The sequence below is a fragment of the Tamandua tetradactyla genome, chromosome X, assembly GCF_023851605.1.
Source record: "Tamandua tetradactyla isolate mTamTet1 chromosome X, mTamTet1.pri, whole genome shotgun sequence".
Classification (NCBI taxonomy): domain Eukaryota; kingdom Metazoa; phylum Chordata; class Mammalia; order Pilosa; family Myrmecophagidae; genus Tamandua; species Tamandua tetradactyla.
In genome coordinates this window covers 56,982,554-57,007,067 of record NC_135353.1, presented here as the reverse complement: position 1 = coordinate 57,007,067, position 24,514 = coordinate 56,982,554, and the positions used below count along the sequence as shown (strand labels likewise).

At 40.5% G+C, this 24,514-nt stretch overlaps 1 protein-coding gene across 5 annotated transcripts in view; it reads right to left on the bottom strand.

Moving 5' to 3' along the window:
* Nucleotides 1–22,285, bottom strand: part of AMOT (angiomotin) — a 72,250-nt gene extending 49,965 nt beyond the window's left edge. For 2 of the 5 annotated variants that reach the window (XM_077145684.1, XM_077145687.1), the window contains exons 1-5: nt 21,736–22,285; nt 14,296–14,373; nt 13,435–13,537; nt 6,160–6,304; nt 3,399–4,332 (exon numbers count right to left, since the gene is read on the bottom strand). In XM_077145684.1, the coding sequence (XP_077001799.1) occupies nt 3,399–4,270 (872 nt within the window). In that variant the 5' untranslated portion in view covers nt 4,271–4,332; nt 6,160–6,304; nt 13,435–13,537; nt 14,296–14,373; nt 21,736–22,285. Of the gene's footprint in view, nt 1–160; nt 765–3,398; nt 4,333–6,159; nt 6,305–13,434; nt 13,538–14,295; nt 14,374–21,735 lie in introns of those variants that run through there. The other 3 variants (XM_077145685.1, XM_077145686.1, XM_077145688.1) reach the window with 3 other exon arrangements.
* Nucleotides 22,286–24,514: the final 2,229 nt, after the last annotated feature.

Here is a 24,514-nt window from a genome sequence, read left to right as displayed (position 1 = left end):
TTCCACCACACCACACAGCAGTCTGAATGGCTCCCCACTGAAATATTAACCATGAACAACCAGCCTCCTGCAGACAATAAAATCCCATGATACAATGGAAGGACCCTGACCTGACTCCCTGCCCCTTCCCTCCCTTTACCCTTCTCCTTCCTAAGACTACCTGTGCCCCTGGTGCTCTGTAGAAAAGGGGAGACAGCATACACACATGTAGGATAAAGGCCCATGGCTAAAATCAGTGTCCTGCCTCCCTAAAGGCCTGGGCACTCCCTCCCAGAGGCAATCTATGAGGACACAAAAGGAAAGTAAAAGCCGGCCCCTCCAGCTGACATAGCATCTTCCACCCTGCCACTGGGCTGACTGGGAGCCCTCACCCAAACCAAACCAACACACGTGAGTGCACATGAGCACACACATGCATATATACACACTCTCTTGACCCACACGTGTTCAAGTCTGCACATGCCACTCACACTAGAGCAGTTCCACAATAGCCTGGAACCCAATTTATTCTCACCACAGTAATGGTTCCTTTCTTAGGCACGGAGATGGTAAATCCTGTGAATCCTGGAGAAGGCTGCAAATTCCTGATTGCTTCTCTTACACAACCAGCTCTGCTATGAACTAGAGTTAGGTCACCTTTAGATTCCGCTAAACAAGGATTTCAAGAAACCTCAGATCTGGGCATGATTTCAAAAACTGAAAGGACATGGCTACTTAATAAACAGAAATGATTTAATTTTTAAAAGCAGCTAATAATTATATAACCCCAGGGTGCAGAGAAGGCTCAGCACTGAGGAGTACCAAGACTGAGAAAAATTTAAATTCTTCAGATGGCTTGGCCTTGTTTCCCATCTGGAGTTACGGGCATTCAGGACCTTTAAGTGGGGAGGAGGGCATAGGGAAGATGAAGTAATAAAAGGATTGTTTATAACATTTTGTTCATTTTAACAGCAAATCTCCTGCATTTCGCTGTACAAAGGTTTTTAAAAAGCAATTTGTCCAAAGGACTTTCTTTGCACCCTGATCTTTAATTTGTGGATTATGAATTAAGAATTTAGTCTTCTATGTGTTTGATGCTCACCACAGTTACTTGGAAAGGTACCCACAAACTGAACAGTTAATTGGTTAAAGGAAACAAAGGAAAAGTGTCACCGCCTAAAAGAAGTACACTTCTGGAAAGCAATTCAACTGCCTTCCTTTGCCAGGAGTTTGTTAATATGTGCCAGCCACATCTTTAACCAGGGTCCTGCAAATAGTTTACAGCCAAAATTTGCCTAATGCAGACCCAAACTTCACATAGAGCATCCTCTAACTGAGACCTTTTGAAATTTGCTTATTCTTCAAGCATATCAAGCACCCTCCCCTCTTCCATAGAAAAACAAACTGTTAAAGCAAACCTGTGTGTTAAAATACTGCTCAACAGAAGGTGGTCAGCATGAACTCTGCTACTTTTGAGAGATAGAAAGACAGGTCCACAGTTAATTTAGTAGGAAGGAGAAATTTAAAATATCTTTCTGCAAAATATACGCAGCTAAATTCCTTTGGTGGTTTAATCAGTATGGGAAGAAAAATAATTCCTTGCTAGATTCCTTATTATTTATTTAGGCCTAGATAAAAGAGCTTTTCCATCTAGCTATAAACACTGTAGGAGTCATTTCAGATCACAATACTGGTGAATGAGCTCTAAATAGTTTTCCTGGTAAGGCAAGCTATGTATTGAACAGGGCTTGGGATTCTGCTCCACACCACAGCCAACACACTCCCCTCCCACAATGCAAGAGGCCATCTACATATGGGAGGGAGGCCCACAGACTCTTCCATACTGTTAGGAAAAGCAAAACAAAAACCCAGCTTCACTGACATTTTGCTGGCTTGAATGGGTTTCCACCAAGCTAATCAGGCGAACAGACCAACCCCTCCCTGGGTCTTCCGTTTCATCGGGCAGATGGGAATCAGGTTCTTGTTTAAACCTGGATGGCCCTGTTATCCATTTCCTGTCCCAAGCTACGAATCAGAACATAGGCTCCTGCCCTTTGAAAGCTGCAGAGAAGAGTTTGAAAAGGTTTAGGAAATCAACCTGGGTTGTGGAAAAAAAATCCTAAACTAACAAAGTTAGCAGTGGAGCCCAGAGTGATTTGCCTCTGGCTGAAAACACAGGACCTGGAGAAGGAAAAAATTAAACAAGGGAAAATGCCAGGTGTATTCTCTTACCTTCACCCTACTCCCGACCCCTGGTTGCTTTCTCTCCTGAGTCACCCAATGAACTTCAAGTCAAGAGGGTCTTTCCCAAATGATTTAGGAGGGAACAGGAGGCAAACATACATCAAAGAGATCACAAGTCTAGTCTGTGGGCTGCCCATGGATAAAGGCCAGCCGAGGTCCAAGGACTTCAAACCTTATGACCACTCACAATTAACCATGCCATCATTGTTGCCCACAGTTCCAAACTCCTCCCCCGATTTACATCCTGAAATACTACTGATCAGAGACATGGCCCCAATATTAGCAATAACAACAATGAGCAAATTCCTAAGGTATAGTTAATACAGCAATAGGACAATGGTCCCCTTAATAATTAAGAGGTATATTTAGGAAAAACTGAATATACAAAGCAGTCCTCCTGATTAATGGCAAGTTGTACAGGAGTTATGTGAATATTTTTCCTTACGCATTTTGGCATCTGACCAAAACTTTTATATGACATGATGTGAACTTAACTTAGATGTTTAAAAGTGTGACTGCAAATAACAAACTCTCTACACAAGAAAAATGAAGTAGTTCAGAGTTCATGTACTGCAAGGAGGCACAAGGCAAGTAATGTTCTGAACCTGCACACATATATAGTGCCTTCCACAGAGGTATCTGGGTGTTTGTTTAGTGACAGAAAAAAAAATCACTGTAATTCTATTGCAAAAAATACAACTAATGGAAACAGATTTGTTCACACAAAAAATAAGTGATGAGGTTTTTATGTAGGGGAATAAATAGAAGTGATAGGCTGGTCCAGACTAATTAAGGTTCAAGATAATTTGCCATCGCTCCTTAAGGAAGGACTTAAAAACTCAAAAGAACTGGAACACTGACCCTTTTTAAATATCCTTGGAAACAGGGCAGGGAATACCTGCTGAAATCAAGAACTGTCCTCCTGTTCATCCACAAGACAGTCGATGCCATGCCCAAAGTACAATATCAACAGAATATTAAGATAGTGCTAATTATGGATGAAGCAGCTAGAAATTCAAGTTGGCTGCTAATTTACTAAACCAAGAGCCAGCCATACATTGTAGAGTTTGTTATACCAAACACCTTCATATTCCTTCCTTTAAGATTCCTGACACACAGCAGAAGAAGCTGGTTGGGGATGAAGTCCGGAAATTACAGAAAGGGAACTCTCTTACCTGGCTGCTCCATACTCAGGGGGATGCTGATACCTCATCAGTTGCCCCTCTGTTCTCCCTGGCTGGTTCAGACGATGCTCACTATAGAAGTGCCCTGGCTCTTGGGGCTTGCACACTACAGACTGGGGTGTCATGGCCTTGAAGGGATACTCTGGTGGAGGCCCTCGGTGTTCCAGGCCTTTCAGGCTATGCTGGTTGGGAGGTGGCCCTTGGGCCTTGTAGAATTCACTGGAATTTGTGGGATTCTTGTAGAGGTCATTGGGTTGTGGTGGGGAGAGGGGAGTGCTGGTAACAGGTGGATGGGCCTTAACTCCACTGGTGGCCAGTGACATCTGCATTAGTCGTTCACTCAAGGAGCGGACATGCCCTTGCTTAAGGTCTCTGAGTCCCTCATCCTGGTGCATCTTTCCAGGATTGAGCCTCTGGACTGATGGACGTCCCTCGGTCCTCATCTTCTGGTTGGTGACTCCGGTGACATAGAAGGCAGCTCCAACACTAGCATGCTGTTGGCCCCGAAAGTACTGGGACTGAACCTTGGCTTCTTCATATGTTGGGAGCTCTTCATTGTTCTGCATTCGAGGGGAAAGCTGCTTCTCCATGATGATATTTTCTGACTGTATTTCCTGCCCCTGGGGTTCTTGTCGAGCAGCATGAGCCACAAGCTGTTGGTGGTGGTCTTGGGGACTCAACACATCATTCTGAGGGCCTGGGTTCCCACTGCCACTGGGAAAAGGTGGGCCATTCCCTGTGGCTTGCTGGTGTATGGCAAGCAAGTTGCGATTCTCATTAGGATTGCCGTAGCGTAGCTGCTCTTGTAGCAGACGCTGCAATACGGTAGTTCCTCCACTTTGCTGTTCTTCAGAATTTCTCATCTCTATTGCAGGTGGTGCCTTGTGAAGAGAGAGAGAAATTGGGCACCTGGGCTGCCCTTGACCTGGGAAGGGGAAACAGGAAGCTTAACACCTAGTTGATGGATAAATCAGTCCTCTAAAGGGGAAGAAAATGGATATTTGGGGGTTGGGGATTCCACTGCAGAAACAAAGTAGAGAATTGAATCTAGAATAAATTGTTGGTGTCTCCTGCCTCTATTATTGATATAATGAGGAACTTGGAAGTGTGAGGGCTCTGTGTTAGTGCTTTCACTTTTACATGCATTTAACATTCAATCTGGACTTAACTCTTGAGAAGACTAGGGAAACCTTGGGCAGTCAAGTAAGGTGATCAGAGAGGGCAATTTGCCTAGGTCCTCACAGGCATTACCTGTCTGTATTCTATTTATTTAATTAAAAATCCAACTTACACGGCTGTAGAGGTGAAGGCCAACAGTAAGGAGAAGTTAAATTTGTAAAGCAGTTCAGAATGTAAAGGAAGCTATAAATGACTATAAATACCAAATAAGAGCTAAAATAAATAAAAGGTTGAGAGGTATTGGCTTACACTAGGTACAAATGATCCTTGTCTTGATATATCTTCCTCTCTGATCATCAAACTCTGAAATATATATTTTTTATTTCAAAATCCTTTCTGTATTGTCCATTTGGAATTCTCCTTGCCATGGGCTTGATAAGAGAAGGACTGAGGATAATTATTATTGACAAAATTTCTCTTCCAGCCATCCAAGAATAGTCACTGAGAAATTTTTATGTTGGGTAGGAGGAATATAAACAGGGACTTCTCTTTCATTTAAAATCTGTCTCTGACAATATAGAGAAATTGAAAAATAAAAAGATCATCCCTCTGAAAGGGCATGATAACCATATTATCTCCCCACACACCGTTTCTTCTTAAGGAAGTATTTTGGGTTGAGTGACACAGGTACCTTTAGTAAGTAAGAAAACTCAAGATTCAAATTCTTATCACACTTTGTTTTACAATATAACCTAAATAATTGATTCCCCTGTTCTTAACTTCTCTTTAACACTGTAGAGTGCACACAAACTCATTAGAGACTAATAAAATTATTGGACAGAATCTTTTAGTCTAAACATTATAATTAAAAGCTAATGTTCAATAATGAAGCTTTCACTTTAAGGATCTTAAGTCTTCTTGGAGAGTGGTTATGATGTCACATGAAAGTCATATTAAACGTCAAGCTAACCGGCCTCTGTTACCTAGATGAGAACTCAGGAATTATGCCTTCTATTACATTACTTCTATTATGTTGAGCAGCCTCCAATCTCTCTGGAAACCTGATCCCTTTTCCTTTATTCTTGCATGAAGTGACCCAGAATATGTGTATGGGAGCTCTTTCATCCTTTATTACTTCTAGTATGATTACGGTTACCTGGTTTTTAATTGCTCTATTGAACAATTTGACCCATACAGTTAACCTTCCAAAATGGTCCTTTTTAAATCTCATTCATGATATTCTTTTGGGAAATGCACACCAAGGGGCTAAACATCATGCCCTTTAGTCCCCTTTCCCTCCCTCCCAGTGACCTTCTGGAACTCCTGTATTTTAATTGTTAAATGGGGATTTTCTGATAGGCTGACAAATATAACAAACAAATCTTTTTTGCTTCCTGTAACTGGAGAGATGACTACCAAACTAGTTTTCCTCTTTCAAAAACAGAAACAAAAAATGTATGATTAAAACAAAATCGTTTAGAAACCCCTTTTGTAAGGCAAGGAAGTTCAGATATTGAGCTGCCCCAGATCCCGAAGAATATACCACCCCCCTCCCATTTCATGCCCACCCCACCCTGCACACACACATGCACGTGCCCACACGCATACGCACACACACACAATTGGTTCATACCTATTTCTGCTTTCTTTTAGGCTTAAAGCCTTGATCAGGATAGGGAATTCTTATGAGTAGCTCCAGAAACCGCAACGGCAGATTCCCTCTCCCCTAACACTCAGGTTCGGGGTAAGCGCCGTCCAGAGTCCAACCACTGGTCACTCTGAAATGTTCAGGAAGGATAGGGAGGAAGAAATAAAAACGTCGTTTCTATTTTGCCACCAATGGCCAGCAGTTAACCAAACCAGTTCTTCCAAGGGATGACTTGTCCTCCCATGGGCTTGCCTTTTAATGAACGGCAGAATCAACCTCCTCTAGAGCAAGAAAGAAATCTCACTGTCCAGTAGCTTTATTCAGGAGGTTATGCCAGTCTCCAGGTGATAGAAATGTTCAGGTTTGAGACTGGAACATATTGCTCTGTTTTAGCTTCACAGCCCTAGAAGGCCACTGCTTCCATTCTGAGTTCACATGGTAGATAACGACAAGAGCCATAACCCACTGGCACCTTTAGGGTGCAATTTTTAAATTGCTATCATTACTAAAGCACAGCAGTGAGGTTTACTGCTTCACATCTCAGAAAGGAAGTCATCATACTGTTGGTTTTTGGTCAAAAAAGGAACACTCAGTGAAGCTCCTGATAAAATTGCTTTAGTAATGGGGATAAGGAAAAAAAAAAACAAAACCTGAATCAAGTCATTAAGTACTTATTGCTTACTGGCTGTTCCAGACATTTGCCCAGTCTCAGGCTAGATGCAATGAAGCATACATAAAACACCCAAAACATATTTCCTGCCCTCACAGAGCTTACAATCAGATTGGTAGACCGGCCATTCTTACTGGAGTAGGAAAGTTGATTGCCCTTCTCAGTACACGGCAACAATCCTTCTGGAAGTGGAAGATACATTAATCTGCTTTCTCAGCACTTCCACTACCCCAGTATCTCAGCAAAAGGAAGCTACTAGACTCACATTATAGAAACTAGATGTCAATGTCCAAAAGACAACCACCAAGAATCCTCATTTCCTTGGCTCTCTTAAAACCCTGACCAGGTCCAGCCAAAATCGTCATAAAACAGGAGTTTGTGTTTAGCTAAGATGCACATGAACCATATTTCTATTTTCTGTCCTGGCCCTAGCCATGACTCACCCATATTACTTAAAGGAAAGGCTTTACTCCACACCAGAGCAAGGCAATGAATGTAAAGGAAGCATACAAACATCTCTATATTTTTAGAGCATGTCCAAAACATCCAAGTTTTTAAAAAATCCACAAAACCACACAGTGATCAGTTTAACAATATTTCCTTACAATGCTGCCAAAAATAAAGTGAACAGATATTAAGTCAGCAAACAAGGAAATTTGTCTTTCCATCTTGTTTTGGCCCAATGCATCATCATGGCCAGAAGCAAAATTATCTCCAATCTGCAAGGTAATTATTTTAGGGTATCTCCTCTAATTTCAATGCAGAGAAACAACTAAATGGAATCAAAGCCGGGTTGTTAACAGAGCTATGGTAACTAACCACGGTACTTCTATTATCCTATTCTGAACAAAACGTTTGTCTTCTTTTTTTTTTCCCCACTGGAAAATGCAAAGGACAGCCTAAGGCTTTTAAACTTGAATCCCTGGAGAGAAAGCACCACACAATTCTCGCCCAGTACCATTTAGATTCTTCACACAGATCTTGACTGACTTTCTCTTGACACCTAGTTCCATGCTAAGGAAACTTCACTGGTCCACAGTCTTACTCTCTTCCCTTAATTTTGCCCTCTCCTCTCCACATCCTTTTCAAAACCCAAATCACTTTATGTCAGCCGGGTATAGATCATCGTTTCCCCTCCATTGCCCCTTTTGTTCCTGTTTGAAAAAGGAAAATAAATCAGCCTAAGGAAAAAGCCTTGCAGGTTCATCTTCAGTTTACTGATTTTTCTTAAAGAACTGACGTTCATCTGCATGTCAAGACTCACTTATGGAGGAAAACACTATTTCATTTATTTATTAGAGAAAGGAAAGGTTCTCTGTCTCATGAACAAGAATGAACTCTACAACGTTTAATCTGCCCACAGCTTTAAACATGCTACCGCCAGGGGTTTGACATAATCTTCAATCAATAAAATAACCTTGTTTCTCCTGGACACACAGATTTTCCCTAAGGATATTTCATAGGGGAAGAAAGGATATCTGTGCTTCTCTCTTAAGAAATACAATTTGAATTTGTATATTCAACTCTTCCATAACAACAACAGGGCAGCAAGAGTGAGCTAAATTCTTGCTCCACTGGCAGTCATTGGCTAATCCTGGGAGGTTCAGCCAAAACTCATTGTATATGCTTAGATGCTGCCCAGGCCAAGTCCCAGAAAATAAACATTACAAGGTGGTCAGGGGAGACCAAATTCCTACCCTTCAAATAAATTTTAAAATACACTTATGAGATTTTTCTGCCCCTACCCCTCACTCCACCCACCCGGATGAAGAATCTAAAGTCTAAGAAACTTGTTTCTCTGCTAAATCTTGGTCAACCTGTTTCACAGAATTCTGCTCCCAACTAAATGGAAAGGGGCTAATTCAAAGTTTTCCCTTCAACTATGTGCAAGAATTTGTGCACAAAACACATGGAAACAACCTTCCATGCATGGCAAGAAGCATATTGGCCACACTGAATTCTCTCGTGTTCTCTCAGGCTGGTGCATACTGTGGCCAGGACTGTCCTAGAGAAAAAATTCCAAACCCAATAGTCTCTCAACCCAGGATACTAATTAGCTTCCTTTGGTAAGTAATAAGCAATAGTCCTTTTGCAGGCTATCCCTAAACTTTCAATAGGCAATGGAAAAGCAGTATAAGTATCAAGGTTAAGAGCCCAGGCCTAGAGTCAGATTGCACAAGTTCAATTCTGAATCTTAGCTTGAACTTACTATGTCTTTTGATCTCCCCAACTCTCACTTTCATTATCTGCAAAATGAGGATAATGGTGCTCATACTCATGGGCTGTTATAAAGATTAAGGGAGATAATCCATATAAAGTGCTAAGCAGAGGGCCTGACAGATAGTAAGGGTTCAATAAATGTTAGCTATTATTATTGATATTATTACCTCAAAGTAACCTCTCTTTAGAAAGCTGTGGCAATTTTATGACATAAGTTGTCTTTTTTTAACCTTCATTTTCAACTTAGTATTCTGCTCTAGGAGACCTTAGATCCCTGAAGGCGAGGACTAGAAAGATCTCTGAGAGAATATCTAGTAGTCTAAGCCCATCCTTCTATAGATGAGGACACTAGGGCCTAAAAAGGGTCAGAGTCAGGATCTAAAATGTAAGTTTATAAGTCCCAGGGCAACAGCCCTTCCATTACAACATATCTAGCACTATTGGCTTATATATAGAAGATGCTTACTAAATATTTATTATTTTGAATTGACCATGGCTTCATGATGCTATATACCTGGCTTAATGACACCACAAATTTTCCAGTTGCACTGGAAATAAAATGTTAACAGCAGGAGGACAAATTCAAAGAGGTAAAATGAAAGTGTTCTAGAAGTATGGCAGAAGGTCTTTGGAAAACATCTGCACTTTAAGCCCAGATATGTAGGTGGCTTAGAGAGTAACATGCATCTCCATTGATCAATGTTTCCATGCCCCTATCTTGTCAACGTCATGCCAGCTTGGCATTTGTTCCTACTTAACTGCAGCACTGGCTTAAGGAAAGGCTTTCATGTGGTCCCCTACTCTTTGCTTCCTATCTTTACTGCTGTCTAGATCAGATTGGGAAATTATTTTAAGAACCATCTCAAGGACTTGGCCTTTCCAGGTCTTACAGAGAATCAGTGTCAGTTATCTGTTTCTGAGATATTAACTCTTAAAGGCTTGGTCAGTTTGACCCCAGTTTTATATTGGTGTGCTCTAAAGCAATAACTGTGAAAATATTAATAGGCAATAAAGGTGATCAATTCTAAATTAGTGTACATAAGTAGTGAAATATTGGACAGCAAGGAGAGTTCTGTTCCCACTCCCCCTCTAGCCCCTGCCCACTTGCATGCACATGTACACATACACACACACATACATACACTCATTCCAAGAGAACACTAGATCATGTCACTACATCCCATGCTTTATTTCTTCAGGAACAGTATAAGGGACACATAAAATTATTTTAAGAATAAAATGAGAAAAGTTTTAAAATATACCTAACTTAAAGTAGGGACATGAAAAGACATTTGCACACGTGTTTATGGCAGGGATATTCACAATTTGCAATGGAGGAAAGTGGCCTAAGGGTACATAGAATGATGAACAGTAAGAGGGAATTGTGGTGTATTTATTGAGTGGAGAAGGAATGAAGTTGTGAGGCATGCAACTAGGTGAGTGAACCGTAAGGACAGTATGTTGAAGGAAATAAGTCAGAAATGAAAAGGCAAACATTATAATGCTTCACTAATAAGGACTAATTATAATGTGCAAACTCTGAGACTTGCATCTGAGAGCACAGGATATTAAGGGACGGCTTATTTTAAAGGTTCCTAGATTATAAACTCTTATAGCAGGCACATCTGTTCCTGAGTTGTAATGGTTATTTCTAAGTTCTGAGATGCTGATCTCTTTGTGTATAACCTGGTCAGTCCCTGGAACTTTAGGTATCTGAGACTCAGAGCTAAAGTTCTGCAGTTCTGAAAGTCAGCATTACCCCACAAAGTACCTGTTTAAAAAGCTGCAAAGGAGATCAGACATCAAATCGAGATATGAGTGAAGCAGATCCTGTAGGACAAAAGTAAATCAGACTAAAGGGTACAGGATGCTATTTATTGTTGCTGTTACTTACTGTGTCTTAAAACTTCAACTTCTATGTGAGACCAAAGGAAGAGATTTTTGTTTGGTACAGAATTTATATTTTCAATAGAACACTATCTAATTTATCTTGTATAGTCAGTTAATTCAAGCACCATAATTACATAGAACTTTGAATAGAGAGCGAGTTCTTGTTGGTTTGTACAAGTTAGTGTGATACCCTAATACATTCCAGAGTAATTTGGGGAAAGAATAAAAATTTATTTGCAAAGCCACCTTGAGGGATTGGGGAAAAATGTGGAAATATTAAATTTCCCCACCTGAAAAATCCCTGATATTCTGGCAACCAATTCAATAGGCTGAGCCCTCAATCTTAGTGCTCACCCCTATGAAACTTATTCCTGCAAAGGAGAAGCTAAGCCTACCTATAAGGACGCCTAAGAGTCACCCCCAGAAAAACCTCTTCTGTGCTCAGATGTGGCCTCTCTCTCAAAGCCAATTCAGCAGATGAACTTACAGCCCTTTCTTCTACATAGAACATGACTCCCAGGTGTGTAAATCTCCCTGCCAATGAGGGACATGATTCCTGGGGATGAGCCTGGACCCAGCATCAAGGGATGGAGAAAGCATCCTTGACCAAAAGGGGAAGAGAAATGAAATAAAGTTTCAGTGGCTGAGAAATTTCAAATAGAGTCACAGGTCATTCTGGAGGTTATTCTTATGCCTTATATAGATATTCCTTTTTAGTTTCTAGTGGATTAGAATAGGTAAAAGGAAATACCTGAAACTGTTGAACTGCATTGCAGCAGCCTTGATTCTTGAAGACAGTTGTATAACTATATGTTTTGACAGTGTGACCATGTGATTGTGAAAACCTTGTGGCTGACACTCCCTTTATCCAGTGTACGAAACAAGGAGTAAAACAATAAGGACAAAAAATAAATAAATAATAGGAGGGATTAGGGGCATGGGATGTTTGGGGTGTTCTTTTTCATTTTCACTTTTATTTTCACTCATATGTATTTTTATAGTAATTAAAATGTTCAAAATTGATTGTGGTGATGAATGCACAACTATATGATACTGTAAACCATTGATCGTATTCTTTGGATGTGCGATATATGAATATCAATAAAATTGCATTTAATAAAGAAACATACCTAGAAGGTGCCTGCCTTTCCAATCTCCTGCCTCTGATAGCATACCCATCACTTTTATCTTTATTTATGCTTTATTTTACAAGTAACATAAGCATTTTAGAATAGTCCCATTATATTTTTTATGTGTATTTGTGTTTTTACAAAGCATAAATTTTGGATCCTACATTTCACTTTTCCATGTTGTCATACAGACTTCATAACAAACACTGTAATGGCTGTACAATAATTCATTACATGAGTGTATTAAGTTTCACTTACCCATTCTCCAATTATTATGACATTTGAATTATTTCCAGTTTTGTGCTAGTCTAAATAATGTTATAAAAACCTCTTTGTGATTTAGCCTTCTTTAATATCCTGGATTGTTTCCTAATGATAGAATCCCAGAAGTGAAATTAATGGGTCAAGGAGTATGAATGTTTTTAGATAACCCACTAAAAAAATGAAACTAGAAAAATATCAAAGACCCATGAAATCCTTTCCTCATTTAATGAAAAGTTCTCCTGCTCTCATTTCTCCACCAGGACAGTACAGAGCTCCTGGGAGGAAAAGAAGCCAAGAGAAGCAGTGTAGTATCCCAGTGGCTTGCGAAATGGCAGAGTGGAATGTGGGCTCCCCTGTGAATCCAGCTTGCATGCACTTGCCCCAAATTGCCACTCCGCCAAGAACTTAATTAGTAAAAGCATCAGGTGGGTGAGAAAAGGTTCATGACTGTAATGGCTTATATCATGTTTCATATTTGCCCTTGGAAAGATGTGACAGTCATCTTGAAGATATTCAGTTCCAGTAACTCAACCTGCTATGTTATGAGAATTAATTAAATTTGCTAGATTCAAATACCTGTTTTCAATATATTTTAGAGGGCATTGTGCTGTATGAAATTAAGCATAGACAACCACTGAGGCTTTGTATGTATCTCTATTCTCAGCCATGGTTAAGGTGATACATTATAGGTCAGCACTGTTTAATATGACTGTGTGGCTCCTGTCTTAAATGGTCAACATGTTATAGACAGAAGTTATTTGCAGACCTGATCATAAAGGTCATCTTTTCCTAACTTAGGGGAAGCAATAGGACAGAGATGTCCCCAGCTTAGGAAGAGCATACCCAACAGGCATTTTGTCCCTTAGTTGGTTAGCCAGGACTTTCAGAAGGCAGATCTTTTTCCACCTTCTCCTTTAAGGTTTTTTTTCCCTAATCTTTTTCCATCTCCACCGGCCTCATTTCTGCTTAATATGGACACTTAATATTCCCCCTCTGTGTTCCTACTGCGCATCTATTACACATCTACACATCTCTATTTCAGCACTTAAACACTGTATTTTCCACCAACATTTATTGAGCACTTACTCTAGCCAGACACTGCATTAGGCACTGGGGATGGAAAAATGAAGCAATAAAACAGAGTCCAGTCCTCAATGCGTTCCCAGTCAAACAGAAGAGGCAAATGTACCTAAAATCCAATGGGAAAACAGAGGTATCAGCATAGCTCTCGCAAACCAGAGAAATCTGCAAAAAAATTCTGGGCCAGCCAAGAAAACTTTCTCAGAGGAAAAGGTCTATAAGCTGAGTAGAACATGTGGAATTTGGTGACCAACTTGACATTGGGGAAAGTGGAAAGAAGGAGTCAAAGACAGGTTGAGATGTACATTTGGAAGTTAGCATAAGGATGACAACTCAGGAGTGGGCAGGATCACGCAGAGTAGGAAGAGTACAGAACCAAGGAAAAAACAAGTGTGGATCCCTGAAAAAAGTGGTCATTCAAGGGACAAGCTCTTGGCAGATGTGTGAGTAAGAGATAAATTCCTTTATTTACCCCATAGCTTTTCTCTCCGTGTGTATTCCAAGGTCTAGATTGACCTCTAGACCTTGGAATACACTGCTCTAGGGATGGAAGTTCCCTTCTCAAATGCAGAGAGAAAAAAGAAGTTGATTTTTGCCTTTTAAGCTTCAAAGTGCCTAGGCAGAAATCACCGCAATGGATTGAGCCCGGAATGGAGGTTGTTAAACTGTGAGCTCTTTGAGGGCATGGACTGGGTATCCAATTTTTAACTGTATCCATGCCAATACCTAAAGCACTAACTGGTACATAAAGTGTGCTTAATAAATTCATATTAAGTGAATAACCACTTCCTAAAATTTTGGGAAAGCAACAACAGCAGGAGAAGATGAATGAAAGACATGGACTAACAATAGCAATAATAATGTTACCTTCAGTTTCTCAGCCTTTCTTCTAAGGAGACAAAAGTGTTTTCACTTCTATTATCTTATTTGTCCTTTTCAGTAGCTCTGTGAGGAAATAAAGGCAGATGAAATTAATCTTATGTTAAAACTGAGGACGCTGAAGCCCAGAGCAGATAGCTATTAAAAACTATTTTGTCCAAGGTTTCACTGTTGCTCAGTAGTAGTATCAGGATCAGAACCCAGGTCTTGTGAATTCCTGCCCTGTCCTCGGTTTCTATACACTATCTTTGACAGATCCGACTAGCCAATTTTTAAGATGACAGTTTTCAAGAGAAATTCACTGGGAAAGCAACCTCCCACAGCACTCCAACTGTATCTTGAGCAAGTGAGTGTGCTACACCTAGAAGAAAATATCCAAGAACTTTCCATATGCTAACACTGGAATGGCTAAAGCAAATTACCAGTGGTGCTCCATAAACACAACTTGGAGCTCCCTGCTTTGCTGTGTACCCCTTTTGAAGAGTCTAAGTTTCATGTCTGAGTGGGACTCAGGTGGTGACTGCAGGTGTGGCATCTAGCAGGTGCATGGACAGGAGCCAGCGTTTCATATCTTCATACCAAAGGGTCTGAGTCACTCCCGAAAGGCAGAAGGCAGCCCCTCCTCCTGCTGTCTTGTAAGCACCAGGAACCTATCTTGACTGAGTTGCCACTGCAAAACTAAACCTAGACCCTGCCTTCCCAGGAAGAGCTAAAGTTAAACCACAAATTACATAACCCAGCCAACTTTCTCACTCTCAGAAATTAGTGTCAGCATATGCTACAGGCATGGCATTAAGGAATACATGTACAGAGTGACTGTCACAAGATATGGGGAAAAGGGGGGCAACAGTACATCCATATTCCATCTTTAGCTACAGAGCATTTATGTTACTGCAAATGGTCTAAAACTTCAGGACTAAGTACTCATCTCCCTAAAAAAAGACTGAGTACAGTAGAAAGAACATGCTAGGAATCCTGCACTCCTGATCACACCATAACCACATACTCATACCATAACCACTCAGCCTAGTCACAAAAAGCACCAAGTCAAAAATTCATCATATTCCCTTAATGGGAGGCTCACTGGTAGCGTGACGCAAACAGATTTTCTTGGAGGATAAAAAGGATCACCAAGGTATCCTTAACTCCAAAAATTGTTTGTTTTTTTTTTTTTAAAATCCCCTCCCCCAAACACACACACACACAGAGAGAGAAAGAAAAAAGAAACTAATTGTAAAAGAAAAAATATGTTACCTTAATTAAAGGGTTTCTTGTAATTTGTTGTATTTCTCCAATTTATATGGGAGACTCAAATTAATCAGCTTTGGTTTATAACCCATGATCCAGAAAGTAAAACTGGATACCAAACTAAAATGTAATCACTGTATATAAGCAGAGTGAAACAAAAATTTGAACTGAAAACTTAATAAGGAGGAAATTAGATTTCTTCAAAATAGGCAATCTAAATAATTTTCTCCATCTGTGACTTTTATCTTAGTTTGCTATCACATGGAAAAAACGTCATTAATGCAGTGCAAATCCATGCCCCTTGAAAACAACCAAAGTGAGTAAGTGATGTACTAATTAGCTGCCTAATGGGGAAGGTTTAAATTGAACTATTCTATAACAACCTTCATCAAAGTTTCCAGGGCAACTTCATAAAAGGATGTCAAACCTGACCCATATTTTTATCCCCTTAAAAATAATTCTCAATACATAGAAACACAAAACGCTCATTTCTCTTCAATGCTGTTAACACTCAGGCCACTACATTTTCTGATGTCAGCAATCCCCTTCCCACAAATATTCCAAGTATGCACCACCGTCATTCTCCTTTCAATTATGTGGTTTCTCTGCTCCTTTAGTGATTGAGTCCAGGCCTCTCAGATAATGAGAAGCATGTGCAGGGAAAATATGCTCTTAAAAAACACATGCATCAGTTTCATCTGCATTATGAAGGGGGGATGTTTATGGCAGATCATTTGTCCATATCAAAAGGATCAAAATGTGAAGTTTGTTATGGGATATATAAGAGGGAAAAAAAGAATGTAAAATGCCTAAGATTGGGGTGTGGTTATTGTGATCTTAAATATCACCAATAAGAATAAAAGAGACCCCCCCAAATCCACCCTCTCTAGCTTGGCCACATTTATATTTAATGTTATCTTAATGTTGCTTTGGGGGTATTTACATTCTGACATACACATGGAAATGAGCCATGAATTGTACAGCAAGCATAAATATTCTATCATTAATAAAAACCAGCTGTGTATAAAACACTACAATGGCTGCGTTTCAGTTACTGGCTATCATCAGTATGTGTCACAAGCAAATATTATTCAAAACTTTCTCCCTTTAAAACACACACACACACACACACACACAGATATTTGCTTTACTCTTTTTTAATCTTCTGGAGGAGTTTTGAAGAAATTGCTAATCTCTATGGAATATTCGAACTAATGTCTCTTTTTGAAGCTAGTTTTCATCTTCCTGGAAGATGCTAAAGTCATCCTATTTGAACCCCAATTTCCTATATAATATAAAATATAAAAATGTTAATTAAAAAAAATCTGAGAGGATCAATAATATGAACGTTGGGACAAGCTTGTTATAGTCAATAAAGAAACGGGGCAACAGAGAGAATTGTATGCTATAAGACAGCAAAACTCATTAAAAGTGAGCACCTTAAAAAAAAAGTGAACACCTACTCAGGACCCTATAATAAGCCTGCTTTGCCATCATGCAAATACCTTTCATCCAGTGGCCTCAAAGCATGTGCCAATAAGAAGCATACCTAAATACCTCCATGAAATACTGATATCATTTTTCCCAGACAGGTAACTGAAGCTCAAAGCAGCTAATTCATTTACTCTCAGTCATATCGCAAGTCAGAGAAGAATTGGGCACAGAAACCTAGATTCTGGCTTTACGTCCCACAAGCTAATGATATGTCATGGATTTAGGGTAATGGTGAATTTAAAATAAAAAATGTCATGACAGGTCTACAGAGTTTTAAAAAAAGTGGATTTTCAAGAATTGGCTTAGGAAATATTAGCAATCTATCTGTCTGCATCTTGTTTATGAACCCATCTTACAAATTATTGTTCCTATATTTAACTTGGTACTTTCTCTAAGTACTAAAAACCCATTCTTCACTTTTCTATTCTGGTTGGAGCAACTTAATTTAATTTACATTGAGCACTGGTTTCCATGTAAGTGGACTTTCATTACAAGGGGAAGACCTCAAATAAAGAATCCATTAAGTTAGGGTTATTCTGCTGTACCTACATATCATTGATTTAATTGTTCAAAATCCTTAGTTTCTTTGATATTTTTAAGTCTATCTTTGAAAAGAATATTCATTCTTTTCAAAGCATAAACAAACATGTATTTGCTCTCCTGCTTCCTCTTTCTCATTCTACAAATTTCATAGATTACTTAAGTTTGTACTCTCTTGATGGGATATCACGATACAGTGATTTAAGAATCACTGTCAATGATTTAGACAAAGTTATATAGTGAATCCTTATGTGCTTTGCTTTAAAATGGCGGGCGGGAAGCAGTAACAGGTCAAAGGAGTAGAAATAGCTTTGCTAGAAACATAAATAATCCTTAAATCACAGAAAGTGTTCAGGTATTACTTATCAAATATGTTAGTCTCTCCTAGTGTTCAAGGAACAAATGTATGTGCTTCTTCATGCATACCCAATCAGGTTCTGATTTCATTTCTCTGCACAAATCTACAAAGGTAAGTATTAGGTGGGCTCCTATTTAAAAGCAACATTGTATCTTCCTGTGACCATAACTATGTTAAATTCATGTAATTATAGGAACAAAGACTTGAAAGGAACCAGGAACAATGAAAATAGGTGATTTATCAGGATGATGGTATTCTTTATGATGTTCTGAGCAGCATCTTAGCTTTTAAGTTTGATATGTTGTTAAATTATAAAACACAACACAGTCATACTTCTAGATGACTACCTAATCATATTTTATCAAATGTTGCACCTCATTCTAGGAGGAATCATTCCTACTCACACGCAACATTGAGGCCTAGGATGAGAACTGCACATTTGTGAGAACTGGCTCTCAAAATCACCCTTTCCAATCCCCACAATTTGCGGAAGAAGAAACTTGCCAAGGTTGTTAAACTGAGTTACAGTTGAGCCTAGAACCCAGGACCTTCTCACTGGTAAACTTACTAGGTGAGCTTATTGTAGATTCTTATATTAAAAATGGCATCAGCTGCCATTGTTTACTGCAAACAATGTTCTGGATCTTTGGGTTAGTCAAATGTATCAACTGTTGGAAATCAAATCTTTTGCCTCAACGCAAAAGTAGTCCCATCCTTAGACTTCCACAAAATATGTGGTCTGATGTATTTCCAGAAAGTTATACAAACCACCTTCTAACTCTATTCGATATATCAAAAAAATGTCAAAGGAAAAATAATGGCTTCACTAAATTCAAGCAATAATCATTTCATCAAAATTTTAATGTCTTCCTTTGTGCAATAAATATGTTTCTTAGAAACCTGAATTTTTATACATCAAGTCATAGGTTAAAGGCACTAATTAAAGCCTGTTCTTTCAAAGAAATCTGCTATGGATTTTTTTATAAAGTAAATGACCGTCTATTTTTTTCTTTCTTTTTCCTCTTTTTTAATTCAGACTGTGTGTGTAGTGTGTGGAGAGGGTGATTTTCCTAGGTTAAAAGAGGTCAGAAGCCCACCATGGAAGAAAGTAATGCAGTACAGCCAGTCTGTTTAATGTTCCCTTAGTTCCTGGGATCAAATTTTAACCTTTGACTTGGGGGTGGGACCTTAGATTTTGGACCAAAGTCCACAAAAGACAGCAAGGAATGAAGAAGTAAGACTGAAGACAACACATCATAATAAACTACCAACAAAAATGCTTAGAGACAGAACATCAATGGAGCACAATTCTAAACAAATTGATTTAGTCCCAAGCTAATTAACTTGTCAAACGGATCTCCAAATTCACTGGGTCCATGGGGAAAAGAGGTGATATAATAATAGATTTGAGAACTTTCTTCCATTTACCATCCAAAAAGGCTCAGACACAATCACATACACCTTTTTCTACCCCTTTCAGTGGGTTTAAGCTAGGCTTAATGGTGCAAAGGACAATTTCTTCCAGACAGTCCCTAAGAATAGGCTGTTCTCATACATTCCAAAACTTCAGTCTCCATGGAGGAAGCTACCTGGCCACAAGCTTCTCCCAAGAAGGAATATATCCTTTACTCTTCCTCATTGGCACCCATTTCCAAAACAAAACAAAATAACTTCCAATCATCCTGAGAACTTCAGGGGACATTTTGTGTGTGCGGGGGGGGGGGGGGATAGGAAAAAAACTCAAGAGGGGAAGCAGGAGAGTGTGAGAAACTCCTCTTGTCTCCAAATAGGAAAAAAAGGCTTATAAAGCTGGATCAAAGGAAGAAAGGGGGGGAGGTGGGGTAGAAGGGTTGCTTAATTACAAAGACACCCTTTTAAAGAAGGCACAGGCCCTGGGAGAGGGTTCTTGTGAGAGCCCCAGAAGCAGATGTACCCACTTAGAATTCTGGCACTCAGTGGGACCTCAAGGTCATAGCTTCCATCCCTCTGCCTTCTGATTAGACTTTTCTCAAAGCATTCTAGAAGGAGTCTGATTTATTCTTTACTCAACTCCAGAAAAGCAATTCCACAAAACTCTTTGATTATGTATTAGTCTAATATACCCTACTTTATAAACCAGAAATGAGATTTTAGTTTCCAAATCCAAATCAGCATTAATATGAAGAAAAAATTCGCTTTTCTCAAGTCTTTTAAATAGGTAAACAGACCCACAATTTTTGCATGAAAGCTATTACATACACACTGTGGTCAGAAGTTTACTTCATATCTAAACTATGAAGTTAGGAAAAGTATTTTCAATTTTACAGAGCCACAAACTTTTCCAAAGAGAGCCACGAACTTCTCCAAAGAAAGAGGCATCTTAAAATGAAGCCTGATGCATTGCCAGAAAATGTCTGTAAATGACACCGGATAAACCCATACAGAATAGCTGGAATCTGAGTTATCATCTGTAAATAGATGCAACTACTCTACAGCCACCTGGCTATTAAAATGTCCCAGGCCAGTTATAAAATGTAGTTTGGTCAAGCCAGCTCTTCCCTCCCAGCTGATCTGAAACATGATATCCTTTAAAATTGTTGCCTTGTAATGTTTCTTCTTTCCTTCCCTGCTTTCCTTCCCACCATTAAAATCAAGCAAAGAAATTATTTAAAAGCGTAAGTAATTTGTATCCAAATAAGTAATGGATCAGGGATCGCTCATAATAGGTCTTTGAACACAACCATTCTTATAAGTTTGCTACCCTTGCCAAACTGGTAATAGATGGGAGATTGGGGGAGCTGTACCTCATGTCTAAAATGGTATTTCAAACTATGCTTAGTTACTAAATGAGGGTGCTGAGAGGTCTAACTGAGAAGGTTTCACAAAGACTGGCATGAGAAAGAACTTTTCACAAAGCCTAGCTCAAGGAGACTTAAATACCCTTAGCTCTCCACCATTGAAGATTATGGTCACTAATCATCTTCCTCTCTGATGTTAGAAAAGGGTTAAATTCATAAAAGTTGCTCCCCAACTTCCATCCTTCTTGGAGAAAGTGGGGTGGGAGGGGAAAGAAATCCCCTGGGTTGTTGGAAAATTATTTTTTTAGATTCATAATATAATAGAGATTGGAAATGCTTTTTCTCACTAACTTTCCCTTTCCTCACACATTTAATTGCATCTACTCCCTTGCTGCAAATTATCATTATATCATTAGTGATAATTTACGAAGAACTGCTCACAATCTACAAAGACTGCCGCTTTCCCTCCCACTTTTCCTACTCTTTATTTTCACCTATTGACGAAATCCGTATTACTATTGAAGCACCAACGCAGAGTGGCTCGGGTTTGGGACCCTACAGATATCTGCACGGTCCCGCAAAACTAGTTACTAACATCTTTGGACCTTACAAACTAGATAAGTAGCAACCTCTGACACCCCACCCCCTACGCAAATGCACATGTACACCAAAGTGTATCGTGGTAGATTACTCCCAGACTTTAAAACTTCAAAATTTATGGCACCCTGGAAGAGGGGAGTGTAAGAGCCCCAAACCCTACCCTAAGCACTTAGGAAACCTGCATCAATTGATTTAAGTGCGGACAATAGTGCTGGGCTAAATGGAGATCTCCTGTCTTTAGTTTCTCGCATGATTAATTACCTAGAGACCTACAAGGACCCCAGGAGGCAACGGGGTTAAAACTACCATTAAGTAGTGGTACCCACTAGCATCTCCTCACCAAAGGAGGGCCCGAAAAGGAACGCACACTCTTGAAGTGATTTAACTTGTAGCACATTCCGGAAAACTCACCGACAACTGCAAAGAAAAGTAGAACGAACGGGCATCTCCACACGCATCTAGACAGACTTACTCACGCCGAGGGCAGGACCAAGTTCATGCCACCATGAATTCCTGCCCCAGCTCCCCGTGAAAAGTAACCACACGTCTCCTACCCCCGAAGGCAACGAAGACAAGGTGTCGGCTCTCAGCTCACTCAGATAGATGGCTTTGGCCCTGGCCGACGGCCAAGGATGGGCAGGGGGAGGAATCCCCAACTCCTGGCTGCTCCCCTTCTCGTCACTCCGTCCGTGCGTTCCTTGGTGGCAATGGACAGACAGGATACCGGGCCGGAGGGTGGAGCAGCGGATGGTCGGAGGCGACAGAGACTCGAAGTGGGGGTGGGGGTAGAACTAGAAGAGGAGACGAAAGAGAGCGGGGATGGAGGAATAATTCAGGGGGTCTACCAGCTTGGGCAGCCAGAAAGCTCTTCGGAAGGAAGGGGCGTGACTGCTATGAAGGCAGCTCCCGGGCAAAGGATGGGAGGTAGAGGAGTGGGACGAATGGGTGGCTTTTCTTCTTGCAGTAAGCGGCTAGGACCGCCCAGGAGCGGAGGGTGGGGGTAGACTTAGGAGGGAGGCGGAGTAGAGGGCGGGGAAAGAAGGGCGGGAGTCTGCCTGGACCTCGGGGCGGGGGAGGGGGCGCAGAAGGGAGGCGGGGCAGGGGGCGGGGAAGTTTGAAACAATTGAACGGCGGTGTCCAGAACCTCCGGCAAAAGCCGGTGCCCTCGTTCTCGCCCTCTTACTAACATAGCACGACTCGGTTCCGGTAGCCCAAAAGTCTACACAAGGAGTGGCTGGGAGGAAGGAAGGGGTTCTGTAAAGACTACAGTAATCTACGGTAACAGCGGAGCAGAGTCGCGTGGGAGAGCCAGTGCAGCTCCCCGCCCCACAGCGGGAGGAAGAAAAACAAATAGAAATGCTGAAAAGCGACTTCTATCAGAGCCTGCTTAAAATAATAAAGGAAGGCGCAGCGCTCCTCCGATTTCCTTCCCCTCTTGCTTCCTATTACCACAGTCCCCCACCCAGGTCACAGCTCTATGAGACACCCTCCTTTCTTCCTCTGTTTCTCTTAGCCTTCCCCTTCCTCCTCCCATTCGCGTCTCTGCCTGGCTCTCCATGGCAAGCTGCGCAGGCAGCCGGGGTGGGGTAGGTGGGGCGCCGTGGAGCCTCCGCCTCTTGGGCGGGCTGTGAAGGCTGGCCTGGGCGGAGCGTCCCGGAAGAGTAAATCCCACCCGACGATTCTTTTGCAGTTTGCAGTTGGGGAGTCCTGGCCTAAGGTACGCCTCCTATTGGTTACTGGAGCCGTCAATCGAATTCTTTTGCCCCACCCATCCTCAAAATTAATAAAACTAGACAAGAACCTATTGTCTTGCTCGCTAATCTCCCCCAGCTACTGCTGGGAAGAGAAAGATGAGACGCTTGATTTCTCAGTCTGGTAAGAGTGCGACAGTGTGTCGACTGATTCGGGTACACCTCTGTGGCACTCACTGTTCATTCCTCGGAATAGATAACTTTCCTCCCTCAATTCATTAGGCGAGAAGGAGGAAAAAGTACGCGAAGTATCAATATGTTCACATTTTCTGGCTGCAAAAACGATGGTATTGCTTAAAAACACGGGCAATTGAGAATAGCAGGCTGGGACACTTGAAAGTCTCCCATTTTACAGCTGGGAAAATAAAGCATAAAAGAACAGCATAAGGGTGACAGAGGAATATGGGTTTTGGAACCAACGTAATAATCATTTCGGTCTCCGGCGATTATTAGCTAGTTGTACGACTTTTCTTAAGGCGCTTAGCTTCTCTGAGTCTTAATTTTCCCATCTTGTAAATAAAGTCTATAAAATATGCTCTATTAACTTAATGGTATTGGTATGAAAATAAAATGAAATGAGTGTGAAAAATCTGTAGACTACCAAGCACTCCACAAAGGTATGTGGCAGAGTCTCACGTGTTTGGAAAACAAATATTCTGCTCATGTTTTTAAAGCATTTATGTCCAAGGTATGTAGGATTTGTGGCTTTGTTTTAAAAAACGACTCTTCCTAAAGTTCTGGAGGTGGGTATGGGTTGGCTCCCTGCAATTAGAATAATAAGTTTCCCTTTTTCTAACAAGTGTGGGTGAGATTTCTTTTTTAAACAGTTCTGCAGTGGCGCCACGACCTAAATCTAATGTGGTGCTCGTACTGAAAGAGGAAATCATGCTGTGTATCTCTGAAGCGAACTTGAGAAAACAAATATGAGAGAACATTTACCATGGAAACCACATTCTGTACAGATCTATATTTGCTAGAAAATGTAACAAGTAGGAAGCAAGTCTAAAAGTAAAGGCTTTGACAATGGAGAGCTAGTATAATGAACTCATGCAAATGAAAGAGTTACATCCAATTCAAGTTTGGCTAATAGGAGTCTTCTTAGGAGACATAGATCAAGGCCATGCAATAGGAAGTGTGTTTAAAGGAAGCATTATCTCACTGTGAACAGAATCTCAATATAATTCTGGTTGCGGGAAAAGTTATGGGCAGGTAGCACATCATCAAAAGCATTGAGTGGCCTCGGTATACAGAGTACTCTGCTAGGGGCTGCCAAAAGATTCAGAAATAAGAGTATGGGTATGATTGCTTCAATTTACATATGAGGCGAGGTTATTTAGGTGATTTTTCATGGGGAAGATGAATTTTTGTGCATTAAAGACATGGAGAAACCTGGTTTTATGAATCAAGGGAATATTATTCCAGCCTTGTTATTTGGAGGC